The sequence below is a fragment of the Peromyscus eremicus genome, chromosome 4 (genome assembly GCF_949786415.1).
Source record: "Peromyscus eremicus chromosome 4, PerEre_H2_v1, whole genome shotgun sequence".
In the NCBI taxonomy this organism is placed as follows: domain Eukaryota; kingdom Metazoa; phylum Chordata; class Mammalia; order Rodentia; family Cricetidae; genus Peromyscus; species Peromyscus eremicus.
Window position 1 is genome coordinate 95755919 of NC_081419.1, and position 15010 is coordinate 95770928.

At 39.4% G+C, this 15010-nt stretch overlaps 1 protein-coding gene across 4 annotated transcripts in view; it reads left to right on the forward strand.

Annotated features, from left to right (window-relative positions):
- The window catches only part of Golm2 (golgi membrane protein 2), a 73695-nt gene that overhangs the window by 24946 nt on the left and 33739 nt on the right, over positions 1 to 15010 (forward strand). For all 4 annotated transcript variants that reach the window (XM_059261267.1, XM_059261264.1, XM_059261265.1 and 1 more), the window contains exons 2-4: positions 6878 to 6932; positions 10091 to 10193; positions 12335 to 12425. In XM_059261267.1, coding sequence (XP_059117250.1) covers positions 6908 to 6932; positions 10091 to 10193; positions 12335 to 12425 — 219 coding nt within the window. In that variant the 5' untranslated portion in view covers positions 6878 to 6907. The remainder of the gene's footprint in view (positions 1 to 6877; positions 6933 to 10090; positions 10194 to 12334; positions 12426 to 15010) is intronic.

Consider the following 15010-nt stretch of genomic DNA (forward strand, 5'->3'; position numbering starts at 1 on the left):
TCACTTCCTAAATATAACACCAGCAGCACGGACACTGAGCACAACAAATAATAAATGGGACGTCTTGAAACTGAGAAGCTTTTGTAGGGCAAAAGACACGGTCAATAAGACAAAAAGACAGCCTACAGAATGGGAAAAGACCTTCACCAACCCCACATCTGACAGAGGACTGATGATCTCCAAAGTATATAAAGAACTCAAGCCGGACAGTGGTGGCGCACGCCTTTAATCCCAGCATTCAGGAGGCAGAGGCAGGCGGATCTCTGTGAGTTCAAGGCCAGCCTGGTCTACAAAGTGAGTTCCAGGAAAGGCACAAAGCTACACAGAGAAACCCTGTCTCGAAAAACCAAAAAAAAAAAAACTCAAGAAACTAGACATCAAAATACTGAACAATCCAGTTAAAAAAATGGGTTAAAGAGCTAAACAGAATTCTCAGAAGAATCACAAATGGCTGAAAGACATTTAAAGAAATGTTCAATATCCTTAATCATCAGAGAAATGCAAATCCAAACAACACTGAGATACCACCTTACACCTGTCAGAATGGCTATAATCAAAAACACTAATGACAGTCAATGTTGGAGAGGATGCAGAGCAAAGGGAATACTCCTCCACTGTTGGTGGGAGTGCAAACTTGTACAACTACTGTGGAAATCAGTATGGCGGTTTCTCAGAAAACTGGGAATCAATCTAAAGATCCAGCCATACTACTCTTGGGCATATACCCAGGAATGCTCAATCATACCACAAAGATACATGCTCAACTATGTTCATAGCAGCACTATTTGTAATAGCCAGAACCTGGAAAAACCTAAATGCCTGTCAACTGAAGAATGGATTAAGAAAATGTGGTACATATACACAATGTACCACATTTTCTCAGCAGAGAAAAACAATGACAGCATGAAATTTGCAGGCAAATGGATGGAACTACAAAATACCATCCTGAGTGAGGTAACCCAAACCCAGAAGGACAAACATGGTATGTACTCACTCATAAGTGGATTCTAGATATAAAGCAAAGAACAATCAGACTGCAACCCACAGATCCAGGGAGGCTGTATAGCAGGGGGGACCCTAGCATGACTGTGGCTTATAAGTTTTGGTTTTACTCAATTACTGGGCAAGCCTCAATCAAACATTTCACTATTAGGATAAGAATTTATACTGTATCAAGCTGATAATAGAAAAAAACATATTGGAGAACTGGTTAAAAAAAAAAAGATGTGAAAGCAGGAGAGGTGGGGTGAGTGAGAGGAGGGATGAGAGGGGGATCTGTGGTTGTTATGTAAAATGAATAAAAAAATTAAAAAAAAAAAGATAGCCAATGGACCGTTGTAACAAAGGCTCTGCGCCATGAAATTGAGTGGGCACAAGCTGTCTCCATATGCCGTCACATAGTGGCAGGGGTGGGCCAAGGGGCTTAGAGCTTGAAAGACACATGGTACCAGTGAGCAAAATAAGATGAATTCTCACTTGTGGGAAAATGGCCAGAAGGGAAGGGAGGAATCTTTACCAATTCAGTAGAGTGAAGAGTACCTGGTGATGCTCCAACCTGAAAAATGATGGATAGTACAGGATTCCAGAGCTCCTCAGACTGCAGGTGGGCAGGAGAAAGCATTGGGCATCAATGTTATGAATTATTGCATGGGGGGACCCCTGAGGGTATCCTGCGCATGCAGGGAAACATGCTGGCATGCTGGGCAGATGCTCACCATGCGGGCATGGCATCAGCAGTGGTGGTGGCCAGTAATTCACAATCCAGACTCTGCATCCACGTGGAGAGTTTATTATAATAGAGAGATGAAGAGAAAGATAGGAAAGAGAGAGAGGAAGAGAGAGAGAGGTCGAGGGCACCCACCTCCTGAGAGGAAAAGTGGAAGAGAAAGAGAGGAAGGTGAGGAGTTTTTCCTTAGAGTGGGGTTTTTACGTCAAGACTCAGGGCGGCGCCAAGGGGCGGATCAGAATATTAACAGTTGTTTTTAATGGATTGCTTATGAGGAGATTACTTAGTAGAATCTGAAACCAGGCAAGGTATTTTCAACATTACAGAAAGTTTTTTCTTTCTTTCTCTATACTTGGTATATTGCTATATTTTCCACATTGGCCTTGAATTCCTGGGCTCAAGCAGTCTTTCTGCCTCAGCCTGTCCAGTTACTAAGACTATATAACTGAAGGCCAGTATTCCTAGCCACCATTTTAGATTTTTGAAGTCTGGTTTGGTGTCTGCCTTAGTCACTGTTCTATTGCTGTGAAGAGACACCATGACCAAAGTAGCTCTTATAAAAGAAAATATTTAATTGGGACTTGCTTAGTTTCAGGAATTTAGTTCATTATTATCGTGGCAGGGAGCATGGCAGCAGGTAGAGAGAAACTTAGGGCTTGGCATGGACTTTTGAAACCTCAAAGCCCATTCCCAGTGACACATTTCTTCCAACAAGGACACATCTCCTAATCATCTTAATCCTTTCTAATAGTGCCACTCCCTAGTGACTAAGCATTCAAATATATGAGCCTGTATGGAGCATTCTTACTCAAACCACCACGGTGTGTGATTTTAGATGTAATTTGGGCAAGAGGTGAGCTATGTTTGTGACTGTTGTCTGTCTATCCACCCATCTACACCATTTACCTGCAAAGAAACTTATTCCTGTGTACTGAAGTAAGAATGTCTTACATAGTTTAAGTAAAAAGCCTGAAAGTAAGCTGGGGTGTATCTTAGCCGTAGAATACTTCCCTGGTTTGTGGCCCTGGATTTAATTCCCAGTTCCAGAAACAAAGAGATCACTGTGAAAGCTAGTAAGGAAAGAAGGAGGCCACATAGAACCCAGATTGTGAGAATCCCTTTGTGAGTTAAGGAGTAAAAAAATGCATTGAGTTTTTGTGCTGTTTCTTATCTAGAAGATATTTAGAAGAAAAGCTAAAGTATTTCTAGAGCTTTCTACAACATTGGCAATTTAGCAGTGTGTGTGGCTATGTGGTGAACCCAAATTAATTACTAATTATTTTAAAATTAATCAGTAGTGATAAGAACCCAAATTAGGGGCTAGGCAGATGGCTCAGTGATTAAGAGCACCTCGTTCTCTTCCATAGGACCTGAGTTCGGTTCCCAGCACCCATGTTGAGCTGCTGACAACTGTCTGTGACTCCAGCTCCAGTGATTTTCAGTTAGCGTCTCATATCTTACTGTTCTGCAAACTGTTCCTTGGCTGACTTGTCTGTGTCCCCGTCCCCCCCCCCCCCCCCCCCCCCGGCCCCATGTGTATTTCATTTACATGTATTTATTGAGGGTGGGGAACATGCCCATGCCACTGTACTTAGGTTAGAAGACAACTTCAGGCTGGGCGGTGGTGGCGCACGCCTTTAATCCCAGCACTCGGGAGGCAGAGGCAGGCGGATCTCTGTGAGTTCGAGGCCAGCCTGGTCTACAGAGCGAGATCCAGGAAAGGCACAAAGCTACACAGAGAAACCCTGTCTCGAAAAAACCAAAAAAAAAAAAAAAAAGAAGAAGAAGACAACTTCAGGAGTCAGTTCTCTCCTTCTACCATGTGAGTTCTAGGGGTCAAACCCAGGTCATCAGACTTGGTGGCAAGCACCTTTAACTACTTAGCCATTTCAAGGTGCTGCCTTTCTATTCTTATTCTGTTAGTTTAGGAGTAATTGAACCTTTCCTATAAAAAGCCGGACAGTAAGTACTTGAGGCTTTGGTGGCCCATATACTATCTCTGTCACTGTCGCCACAGCTATCAGGCAGGCATAGACACAAACAGTGTGGCTCATTTCCCACAAAATTATCTATAGACATTGGAAATTGAATTTTTATGGAACTCAATATCAAAATATTTCGGGGGAATTTTCCTCCAACCAATAAATTGTAACCAATGATCCCTAGCTTGTCATCCCTAGACAAACAGGCCTAGTTTAGAGACTCACCTATAAAATTACCTGGTTTCCTCTGTTTGGTCTTGTCCCCTCTGATCTACTCATTATACTGCAGTCAAATTTACTTCAAAATTACAAATTGGAATCATGCTCTTGCCTAAAAGTCCTTTTAAGATTCCATGGGAAGTGCTTATCTTCTTTGTAAGACCCTTGTGCTATAGACCTTGATTAATTTTTAAGAGAAACATCTTACTATTTCACCTTAATTCATTATTCCAGCTCCTTGGGTGTGATTGCAGCTCCTAGAATGTTCAGTGATTTTCACTTCTAAGTTTTGATGCATCTTTAAATGTCTTTCCTCTTTACCTCCCCTACTTCCACCTGGGGTGAACATTACTCTTTCTGTAGGAGTCATGTCAGGCATTCTTGTCATCTGCAGAAGCCTTCTGTTTTCTCCTGAGTGGATTTACATGCTGCTTCTACTGTGTTCTCCTACATGTCTGTAGAACCTCATGATATCATTTATCTTACCATGCTGTAATTGCCTGTTTTCGTTAGTGTCTCTCCTGAATAATGAGGTCCTTGAGCGCACGTGTTTGTTCTGGCTGCATTTTCCTGTGTGCTGTTCAGAGCACACTCAGTATTCTTACAGTTCTTTCTTTTTTGCATTATAAAATATATGTAAAAAAAAGTAGATGCAATTGATACAACATAAAATTGACTCTTTTAAAGTATATAGTTCAGTGGGGTTTTTTAGAAGCAAACTTATGGTGTTACACAGCTGGTCACCACTGTCTAATTCTAAAATGTGTTCATCTCCCAAAATGAAATCCTGTGCACATAAGTAGTTACTTTGCATGCTGGGGATACTGCTCAAGTGTAGCGCGTATGTTTGTGAAAGGCCCTCGTTTATCCTTAGAGACTCCTGTTACCTTCCTTCCCCAAATGGCAGCCATTGTCTTTCTGTCCTTGTGGACTGGCCTTTTCGGTGTGGTTCATATGGATGGGATCAGAAATTTTTTGCCGTTTTGTGGTTTCTTCTTTCACTTGCCTGTGTAGTGTTTTCAGAGTGTACCTGTGTTGTGCCATATACTAGTGCTTCATTCCTTTTTTTATAACTGTGTATTAACCTTATTATTTAACTTCCTTCTTCAAAGCCCCCAAGACTTCAGTGAGACTACTAGACTCCTGCTCTTGGGACAGTTCTGGTTTCATCTGCTCTTTGTTTATGGATAAACTTTCACCTTAAGTATTAAGTCATTGGAACTTAGGCTGAAGACCCTGCTTGATTCTAAAGGTCCTTCCTTGCCTAAACCACCCCCTAGCTCCTTATCCTACTATTCTTTCTACTGTATCACCAGATAGTACTTTGGAGTGTTCTTATATATCTCAGGCCTTCTTGACTCTATACATTTCTTGGTTATTTTCTCTCTTCTGAAGTGCTTTCTACTTGCTTCAGGTTTTACCCAGCCTTTAATTCCTATTTCAGACAGAATCTTTTCCATAAAATCTCTGAATTACCATAGGAATTATACTCTTTAGGTACCACCTTGCCTATTGATTCCTTGAAAATGCTCTTATGCTTTCTCTGTTGTTTTGTATTCTTGCCAGTATGTTGACACTAGATGGTAGGGGAAAGGAATGTGTGTGGCCATAAAAGATAGTGTGAGAGCTGGTGGGATGGCTGTAAACCTGATGGCCTGAGTTTGATCTCCTGGATCCACATGATGGAAGAAAAGAACCAATTCCTGCAATTGTCCTCTGATCTCCGTGTACACGTGTGTACACACACACACATGCGCGTACGCGTGCGCGCGCACACGCACACACATGCCTACGTTATTGGCATTCATGTATACTGATTCCTAAAGGACAGTGACCACCACTTGGAATCCTGAGCACATACCTCCAACACTGTGTTTCCCTGGAGAAGCTTGATAAGTGTGAATTACTTTTGGTTTGATAGTGAATGTTTCAAACAGTTAATGTTAGCTTAATATTGAGTTAGTGAGAGGTCTTCTATAAGATTTGGGGTGGAGAGTCACACATTTAATGATGTTCCAACTCAAACTTTAAAACTTAGCCAGGCAGTGGTGGCGCATGCCTTTAATCCCATCACTCGGAAGGCAGAGCCAGGTGGATCTCTGTGAGTTCGAGGCCAGCCTGGTCTACAGAGCGAGATCCAGGACAAGCACCAAAACTACACCGAGAAATCCTGTCTCGAAAAACCAAAAAAAAAAAAAAAAAAAAACACTTGAAAACTTGAAAATCCGGGGCTGGGGAGATTGCTCAGCAGTTAAGAGCACCGACTGCTCTTCCAGAGGACCTGGGTTCAATTCCCAGCACCCACATGGCATCTCACAACTGTCTGTAACTCCAGTTCCAGGGTATCTGACACCTTTATACCAATGCACATAAAGTTAAATGAATTAAACAAAAAACTTTTGAAAATTGTTATACTGTGTATCAGGTCAACATTCCCATGCAATTTTAAAAAAAGCATTACAGAATTAGAATTTATATCTTAATTCTTTTGAAATAGAGGTGGAGTATAAATAGAGTTTTATTTGCATTTATGATCGAGTTCAAAGTGACTATGAGTGAATATGAATGAAACTACATATTCTTAGTGGGTGAAGCGGTGCATCCATGTGAGCACTAGGGACGTGGTGGCATGAAACTCAAGTAGTCAGGTCACCCTTGACTTTATAGAGAGTTGAGGCACGCGTGGTAGCACACACCTTTAATCTCAGCACTGGAGCCAGAGACAGGTAGATTTGTATGAGTTCAAGGCTAGCCTGGTCTACATAGTAGTTCCAGACTAGCAAGGGCTGCATTGATAGACCCTGTCTCAAAAAGAAAAGCCTAAATCAAGCAAACAGCAACAACAAAAATAACATAGTGAGTTCAAGAATAGTTGGGGCTACATAGGATGTTGTGTTAAAAAAGAAAGAAACTACATATTTTATTAAAATGAAAACAATTTCTTTTTTAGGTTAAGCTACAGAACAACATATCGTATCAGATGGCAGACATACATCATTTAAAGGGTAAGAAACTTAATTATAGAGTAAAGGTAAAGACTACTTCATGTCTGAAATCTTCAAGCATTAAGAAATAGGTGGAGGGCTGGAGAGATGGCTCAGAGGTTAAGAGCACAGAAGGCTCTTCCAGAGGTCCTGAGTTCAATTCCCAGCACCCACATGGTGGCTCACAACCATCTCTAATAAGATCTTGTGCCCTCTTCTGGCATGCAGGCAGAACACTGTATTCATAATAAATAAATCTTTAAAAAGAAAAAAAAAGAAATAGATGGATGAAAGAAATAAAATTTTCTGGACATAGTTACTTTGATGGCAAAATATCTCTTTATTTTAAAATATTTTAAAAAAAACACTTAATGTTGCTCTGTGTGCAGTAAGTGTAAGAGTTTGAGGCCAGTATTCTAATCTTGTGCATAGACAGAGTTTGTACAATAAAATTGTCATCAAAGAATCCTCAAAAAGGGCTGGAGATATGGCTCAGTTGGCAAACTGCTAGTCCTATAGGAGTAGGAACCAATATTTGAATCCTACATAAATCTGGGCAAAATAACGTGTTAGCATCTGTAACTCCAGCACTCCTAAGGCAGGCTAAGAGACAGAGGTAGGAGGAAACCTAAAGCCTAATGGGCCGGTTGATGTCTGCAGCTGTGAACAAAGAGACCCTGTCTTAAACAAGGTGGAAGTCAAGGACCTATACTTAAGCTTGTCCTTTGACCTCCACACATATGTGTGCACATACACACAAAGTCCTCAAAGCAGGACTGAAAGGGTTGGTTAGTTAGCAAAATGCTTGTGGTGGTCATGAGGACTCAGGGTCCCACATAAAACGCTGGATGTGGTAGTACACACCTGTAATCCTAATGCTAAGGAGAGAGAGACAGATGATCCTTGGAGCTTGCTGGCCAGCTAGTCTCACAAAATCTTTGAGTTCAGGTTCAATGAGAGATTCTATTTCAAAAAATAAAGTGGAGAAGAATAGAGAAAGACACTCAGTGTTTGCTCTCTGGACTCCACATGTACATGTATGCATTTGTACGTGCACATAAACACATATAATTCTCAAAGAAAATTGAACTGTAGCTTGTGTGACCATCAAATTTCTAAAAAAAAAAAAAGATAGGGTGCTTCTTCTGCATTGTGTCTAACCTGCAAACATTACCCATTCAGATATGAGGACACTTTTGTGAGGTTCTCTAAGCTTAATGTATTGGATACTCCGGAGACAAAAAGAAACCTAGAATGTAGGGAAATGAGTAATAAATAAATTAAAAAACTCTAATTTTAAAAATACATTATATTAGTTACTTTTCTATTGCTGTGATAAAACACCATGACAAAAGCAACTTGGGGAAGAGATGGCTTATTTCCTCTGATAGATTGTAGTCCACTATCCAGGGAAGTCAAGGCAGGAACCTGGAAGCAGAAATTGTTGCAGAGGCCATGGAAGGTGGCTGCTTACTGGCTTGCTTTCTATGGCTTGGCTCAGCCTGCTCTCTTACAGCATTCAGGACCATGTGCCATTTTGTTTTAGATGAAGTGAGAGGAGATAGTTACAGCTTTTATAGGAAGAATAGGTAAGGAGAGCAAGCTCTCCATCACTTCACCTATCTATTTGCCTTTGGGAATTAGAGCATGTGATGGTTTAATCTTCCTTGTCAGCTTGACTGGATTTATAATCACCTGGGAGAAACAACTCTGGGCGTGTCTGTGAGGGTATTTTAAGGGAAATGTAATGGAGGAGCAAAGACCTACCCTAAATGTGAGTGGCACCATTCCATAGGTTTTTTAGAATAATTTTTTAAAGTTAAGTTCTTCCTATGTAACCAAGACTAGCTTCAAACTTACAGTGGGTGCTGGCATGTATTCCTGTGACACTATCTCTGGCACCCCAAGAATCTTATAATAGTGTCCAGTAGCAGCTTCCCTGAACCTTATCTTTGAGCTCATATTAAGGAAATACAATGTAGTCAGGTGGTGGTGACACACAGCTTTAATCCCAGCACTCGGGAGGCAGAGACAAACGGGTCTCTTGAGTTCAAGGCCAGCTTAGTCTACTGAGTGAGTTCCAGGACAGCCAGGGCTACACAGAGAAACCCTGTCTCAAAACACCAGAAAAAAGAACAAAAAAAGAACAGTTAACTTAGGCATACTAGTACAACCCTTAAAGCCCAGCACTCAGGGCAAAAACAGGTGAATTGCTGTGAGTTCCAGGACAGCAGAGTTACAACATAGAGAGACCCTGTCTCAAGAAAAAGTGGGACTGCAAGACCATTGCATGTAATGCAATGCAGGATGCATCTTAGAACTTGTGTTCAAATCCTACTGAAACACTCATGTGTTCTGTTAACATGGGCCTGCTAAGGAATATGGTTGGTACAGGAGACTTCAAAGTTGAAGCCAAAGAAAAATGTAAAAAATATGGCAAAGTTGGAAAATGTGTGATATTTGAAATTTCTGGTATCCCAATGATGGAGTATGGATATTTTTAGAATTTGAGAAAGTTGAGTCAGCAACTAAAGCTGTTGTATAGCAGAATGGGAGGTATTTGTTATATGAGTGGTAAAAATATGTTTCTACAATTTGGATGAATACTGGATTTTAAATTTGGCAGAACAAGTTTAATTTTGAGTACTGGAGTCATGTCAACGAGTCTTACATGAGCCACAATCTGAACAATGAAGAAGGCCTCAGTAAGCCCTGGAGCTTGTTGACCAGCCAGCCCGGTCTACTCAGTGAGCCCCAATGAGGTGAAAGGCCTTGTCTCAAAAAAGCCAAGGGGAAGGGCTGGAGAGATGGCTTGGCAGTTAAGAGTACTTAATGCTCTTGTAGAATTTGATTCATAGCACACACATGCAGCTCATAGCCATCTGTAAACTCCAGGTGAAGGAGATCTCACACCTCTTCTGACCTCCAAGGGCTCCTACACACATGTGGTGCACAGACACTCACGCACATAAAATAAATAACAAAAACAACCAAGGTGGAGGGCTCCTGAGGAGCTACACCCAAGGTTGGCCTCTCACCATCACACATGCTGTCTAACTTCTAAGGATATGAGAAATTGAAAATGTACATAATTAAAAGACCACTCCATAGATTCTCAGTAAGAAGTATTGCAGTAAGTAAATTTGATTACTCCTTGGCTCTTCCCCTTGTATGGCTAGAACAACTGGCTGAACTTCGTCAGGAGTTTCTTCGACAAGAAGATCAGCTTCAAGACTACAGGAAAAATAACACATACCTTGTGAAGAGGTTAGAATATGAGAGGTAAGATGCTGCATGCCGCAGCCTCTGTGCGTCTCCAGTGTCTGTTCAGTTTGTGTATGTAATTCAGTTCTTCCTTCCTGTCTCCTGCTCCTGTTGTCATTTTCTTTATCTTGTCTTTCAAAGGCTCTGGGAAATTCATAATCTTTTATCTAAATATGTTAAACACTATGAAAACATCTCTCTTATAGTATGTTGGGTTTTTCTAGATTGTAAAACAGAAATCTTACTAAGGGTAGCTTTTGTTGAATTGGATGTGGTAAGTACTGAAAGAAGAGTGTTTCTTTTTGAGGAACTTGTAGAAGATGAAAACAACACTGGGACATGCCCTCAAAATAGCTAAGGAAGCTTGTGCGCCTCACTCATGCCTCTACATAATGAAGAGAAGAGGAAGTTCTTAGACTGTACTCTGTTAGTCAGCTTGATAGTAAAGGGTTGTTTTTCTGTAGGTCTGTACACCAGAAGTTCAGCTCAACAGTTTATCTGTTTCTGACTTCTTACTACTATAATTATCTGAGTATAATGTATGTATGTGTTTTAACTACCAGTTTTCAGTGTGTTTTCATACGTCTACAGGATTGAAGACTAAAACAGTGAGATATGATATATTTTCTAGCATATCAACTTATCAAAATTTAGTTTCTACAATCTGTGGGACCATTGTAGAAATTTTCTTTTTCTCAGTATTTCTTGGGCCAGCAAGATGGCTCAGTTGGGTAAAAGGCATTTGCTGTGCAAGTCTGACTTCCTGAGTGTGATCACTGGATCTTACCAGGGAAAGAAGAGGACTAACTCCTGAAAGTTGTTCTCTAACATCTACATGTATGCCATGGAGCACTGTGGCACTCACATGTCTACAAGTAGTTACATAGACACGCACATTGTACACACAGACATGTCACAGTAATAATAATGGTAAAGTAAAATAAGTAATTTTAGATTGTTGCATATTTATTATTATTTTTATGTAAGAGATTTTTCCCCTCTTAGTATTTCACTAGTATATATTCACAAACATACATTTACTAAAAATGTTTTATCAATTAGCTGCTATATACTATAAATGAAAAATTGCTTTATAAGTAAATGTACTAATTTATAATGTAGATATTTTCTCATAGTCATACCAACATTGTTTATAATTTGAATTTAATTTGGGAGATGTAAGAATAAGATAGTACAAGTATATTAAGATAGGAAGTTTAATTTGCGATAATATGAACATTAACATGTGTCTCTGTATTCATTAAGTGCATATTTCTATTTATGACAAAATCTATTTGTATCCTTTGACTACTTGTCCAGCAGAAAGTTACCATTTTTATCTGTTTTCACTTTTTTTCTGATACTGTGGTGTTTCTTCCTTTCTCTTTATTCCATAGTATAAACTTGTATTGTGGTGTTCAGAGTTCTGTTGTGGGGTATCTTTACACTGTGTGAAGATATGTTGCTGTGATTGGTGTAATAAAAGATTGAATGGCCAATAGCTAAGCAGGAGGTATAAGGGGAGTTCTGGGCAGAGAGAAGTAGGAGGAGATAATCAAGGCACATGGGAGATGCTAGGAGACATGGAGAGGAAACAGGAGGTCTAAGATAGAAGAGAGATAATGCCTCATGATAGAATGTAGATTAATATGAGTGGGTTAATTGAAGTTACAAGAGCTAGGAACATGCCTAGACTATAGGCTGAGCTTTCATAATTAGTAAGAAGACTGTGTCATTATTTGGGACAGAAAAAGACTCAATAGCTGCCATTCCTTACTGGCTCCTAATTCTAGCACTTTTCATCTATTTGATGAGAACCAACAGTTTTCTTTTACACAGTGTTTTTCTCTTTTCATTGAAGTTGGCCTTGATACTTGTTTCTTTATAGGTGTAATTTGTAAAACACTTGGGGAAAGATTGTTTGCTCTGTCTGATTTCTGGTTGTTTTGTTTGTTTGTTTTCTTCAGCTAACTTTAGCAATATTTCTTTCCCCTGTTAAAGATTCAACTGTTCTATAATTCTGACTGCATTTCACTGTATCTCTCTTTTGCTGTTCTCTACTGACTGATGTTTTGTCTTTCTAAACGGATGTGCCAGCTTCTGGACAAACTTGGAGAACTCAGTCCAATGGAGTCTAAAAGAATGACTTTCTAATTTAGTTTTCAGTGTGGACAGCAGATCAAGGAATTAAGAGCACAACATGAAGAAAATATTAAAAAGTTAGCAGATCAGTTTTTGCAGGAACAAAAGGTAAATTAAAAATAAGTATCTAAACAATATGTGCTTTAGTTGTAATACATGTAATTTAGAAATAGATGTGCTTTTATCATAACACATAAGTATTCTAGCCAGCCTAATTTTTAAAAAGGATGTGTATTAGCTGAGTAGAGTGGGTGTCTGTAAACATATATCAGCTTACTTGTTTTTTCTTAGGGCTAGGAATTGAACTTAGGGCCTTGCATATGCTAGGCAAATATTATTATTATGGTTGTTATTATTGTTGTTAATATCAGATTTTAAGGTGGATGGCTTTTTACTGGAAAGCCTTCCTTTCTCTCCCTCCTTTTCTCCATACTCTTTCTTCTAATTGAGACATTATCTTACTGTGTAGCCCAAATTGGCCTTGAACTCCCAATCCCTCCGCCTCAGCATTTCAAGAGCTGGTGTTACAGAGGGATGACACCCACACCTAGCTTCAGATTTTTGTTTTATGAATTTGAGAAAACAACAGAATTGTCAAGCTTTTTTTTTTTTTTTAATTAGTCTCTAGTAGTCTGGCGCCCTATCTTAAAGCAGAAAGAACACAACTAGATACTATATAACTAATTTTGACTTGTATTTTCTCAAAGTGCTGTGGAAGAGATCTGTGGCTTCCTATATACTAGGTATGTGTTCTGTTGAGCTACATGCCCAACCCTGACTGATACATTTTGAGTCAGCAGATTCTTTATTTATTCATTTTGAGTTGAGCAATCATAAAGGTCACTGTAGAAATAGAGAGAATCAGCTGGGCATGGTGGCCTACGACTTTAACGCCAGCACTCAGGGAGATGAAGACAGGCAGATCTCTGTGAGTTCAAGGCCAGCTTGGTCTACAAAGTGAGTTCCAGAACAGGCAGGACTGTTACCATTACACAGGGAAACCCTGTCATGGGGGGTGGGGGAGAGGAAAGAAAGAAAGAAAAGAAATAGAAGGCATTTTTCTAAAGATCACTAACCATTATGGATGTGAGTTATTTTTTTATACTCTTCAATCTCAAGTTGATTAAATGTGGTTTGTTTAAAATCTTGTTATTAAAAGTAAAGAGTGACTCAGTAATGAAAAATACTTCTTTTGTTTTTTTGTTAGCATATAAGGACTAGAAGTCAAAGGTATCAGGTTTTGTTCGTTTTTCCTCAGTGTTTCAGTGGGGATATTGAGGTGTTGTATCTCTCTCACAGATTGAAACAGTTGTTGTTGATCTGTTTCTGCTTTGAAGAGTGTGAGAACGGGCTGGTGGAAGAAGACAGACTTGAGTGATCGGCCACTGTGTAGGCACTGTGTGTTAGTTAGAAGATGGTATTGAGGTCCTGGAAGTTTAGAGGAGTATAATGTAATGTGAAAGGAAGGAGAAAGGTTTGCTGTGGTGTCATGTCATTCATTGTGAGCTTTTATTAGTTATTTTTCAGGTTGTTTTGACAAAAATAGGATTGAAAACTCAAAAGCGTACTATTTCATGACATGGAGATATTATTAAAAATTACTGTGTTCATAAATAAAATTCCATATTGTTTTTGTGATACAAGGACAGAAAGACTAGATGGACCAGAGGAGAATAAGGAGACTTGAAGACTGAAACACCTTATAATATATATACTGAGTTAGGTCTTGGAATAGAAAAAAGACATGGTGGAAAAATTAGTTAAAAAATCTACATGAAATTTGAAAGTTTAGTTAATAATAATAATAATAAGTTTATCTTTTTCTTTTGCGGCAAGGTCTTATATAGCTCGGACTGGTCTTAAATTCCCTATATAGCCAACAGTGGCCTTGAACTTAGGATTTTCCTGCCTTTATCGCCTTTGTGCTGGTATTATAGATGTATGCTCCCTGTCTACCTTATGCAATTCCGGGTATCCAACCTAGCGTTTTATGAATGGCAGGAAAGCAATCTACCAATGGAGTCACACCTCACACCTCCAGCCCAGTAGTAATGTTGTCTTTGTTTTACAGGTATATCATGGTAATATCTATTTTAACATTAGTAGAAACTGGGTGGGCAGCAGTTAATTTTCTATAAATCTAAAATTATTTCATGCTGGGTGGTGGTGGTGGCACATGTCTTTTCCCTTAGTACATGGGAGGCAGAAGCAGGCAAATCTCTTGAGTTTGAGGCTAACCTGGTCTACAGAGCAAGTTCCAGGACAGCTACACAGAGAAACCCTGTCTCGAAAAACCAAAATAAGTAAATAAATAAATTCCATAATAAAAAGTTTCCTAAAAAACAATGAGGAATCCCCTCACTAAATCACAAAACATTGTTTTAAGAAAGTTGTCTTATAATATTTAAGACTCTACATGGTGTCTTAGACCTATAATGTCAGCACTTGGTAGACAGAGGCAGGAAAATCACCAAACTTTTGGGGCTAGCCTGGTCTATCTTACCTAGGAAATTTTAGGCAGCATAGAAAGTGGGGAGGTAGAAACAGACTATTTAAAAGTTATTCGTTCACACAAAGGTGATGACATTAGAAGGAAAATCCCTTTGTTAACTTGTTTTTGGTTTTGGTTTTGTAAATATTTTTGTAGATGGTTTAGTGGGTAAGGGCACTCACTTGTCAATAGCCTGATGACG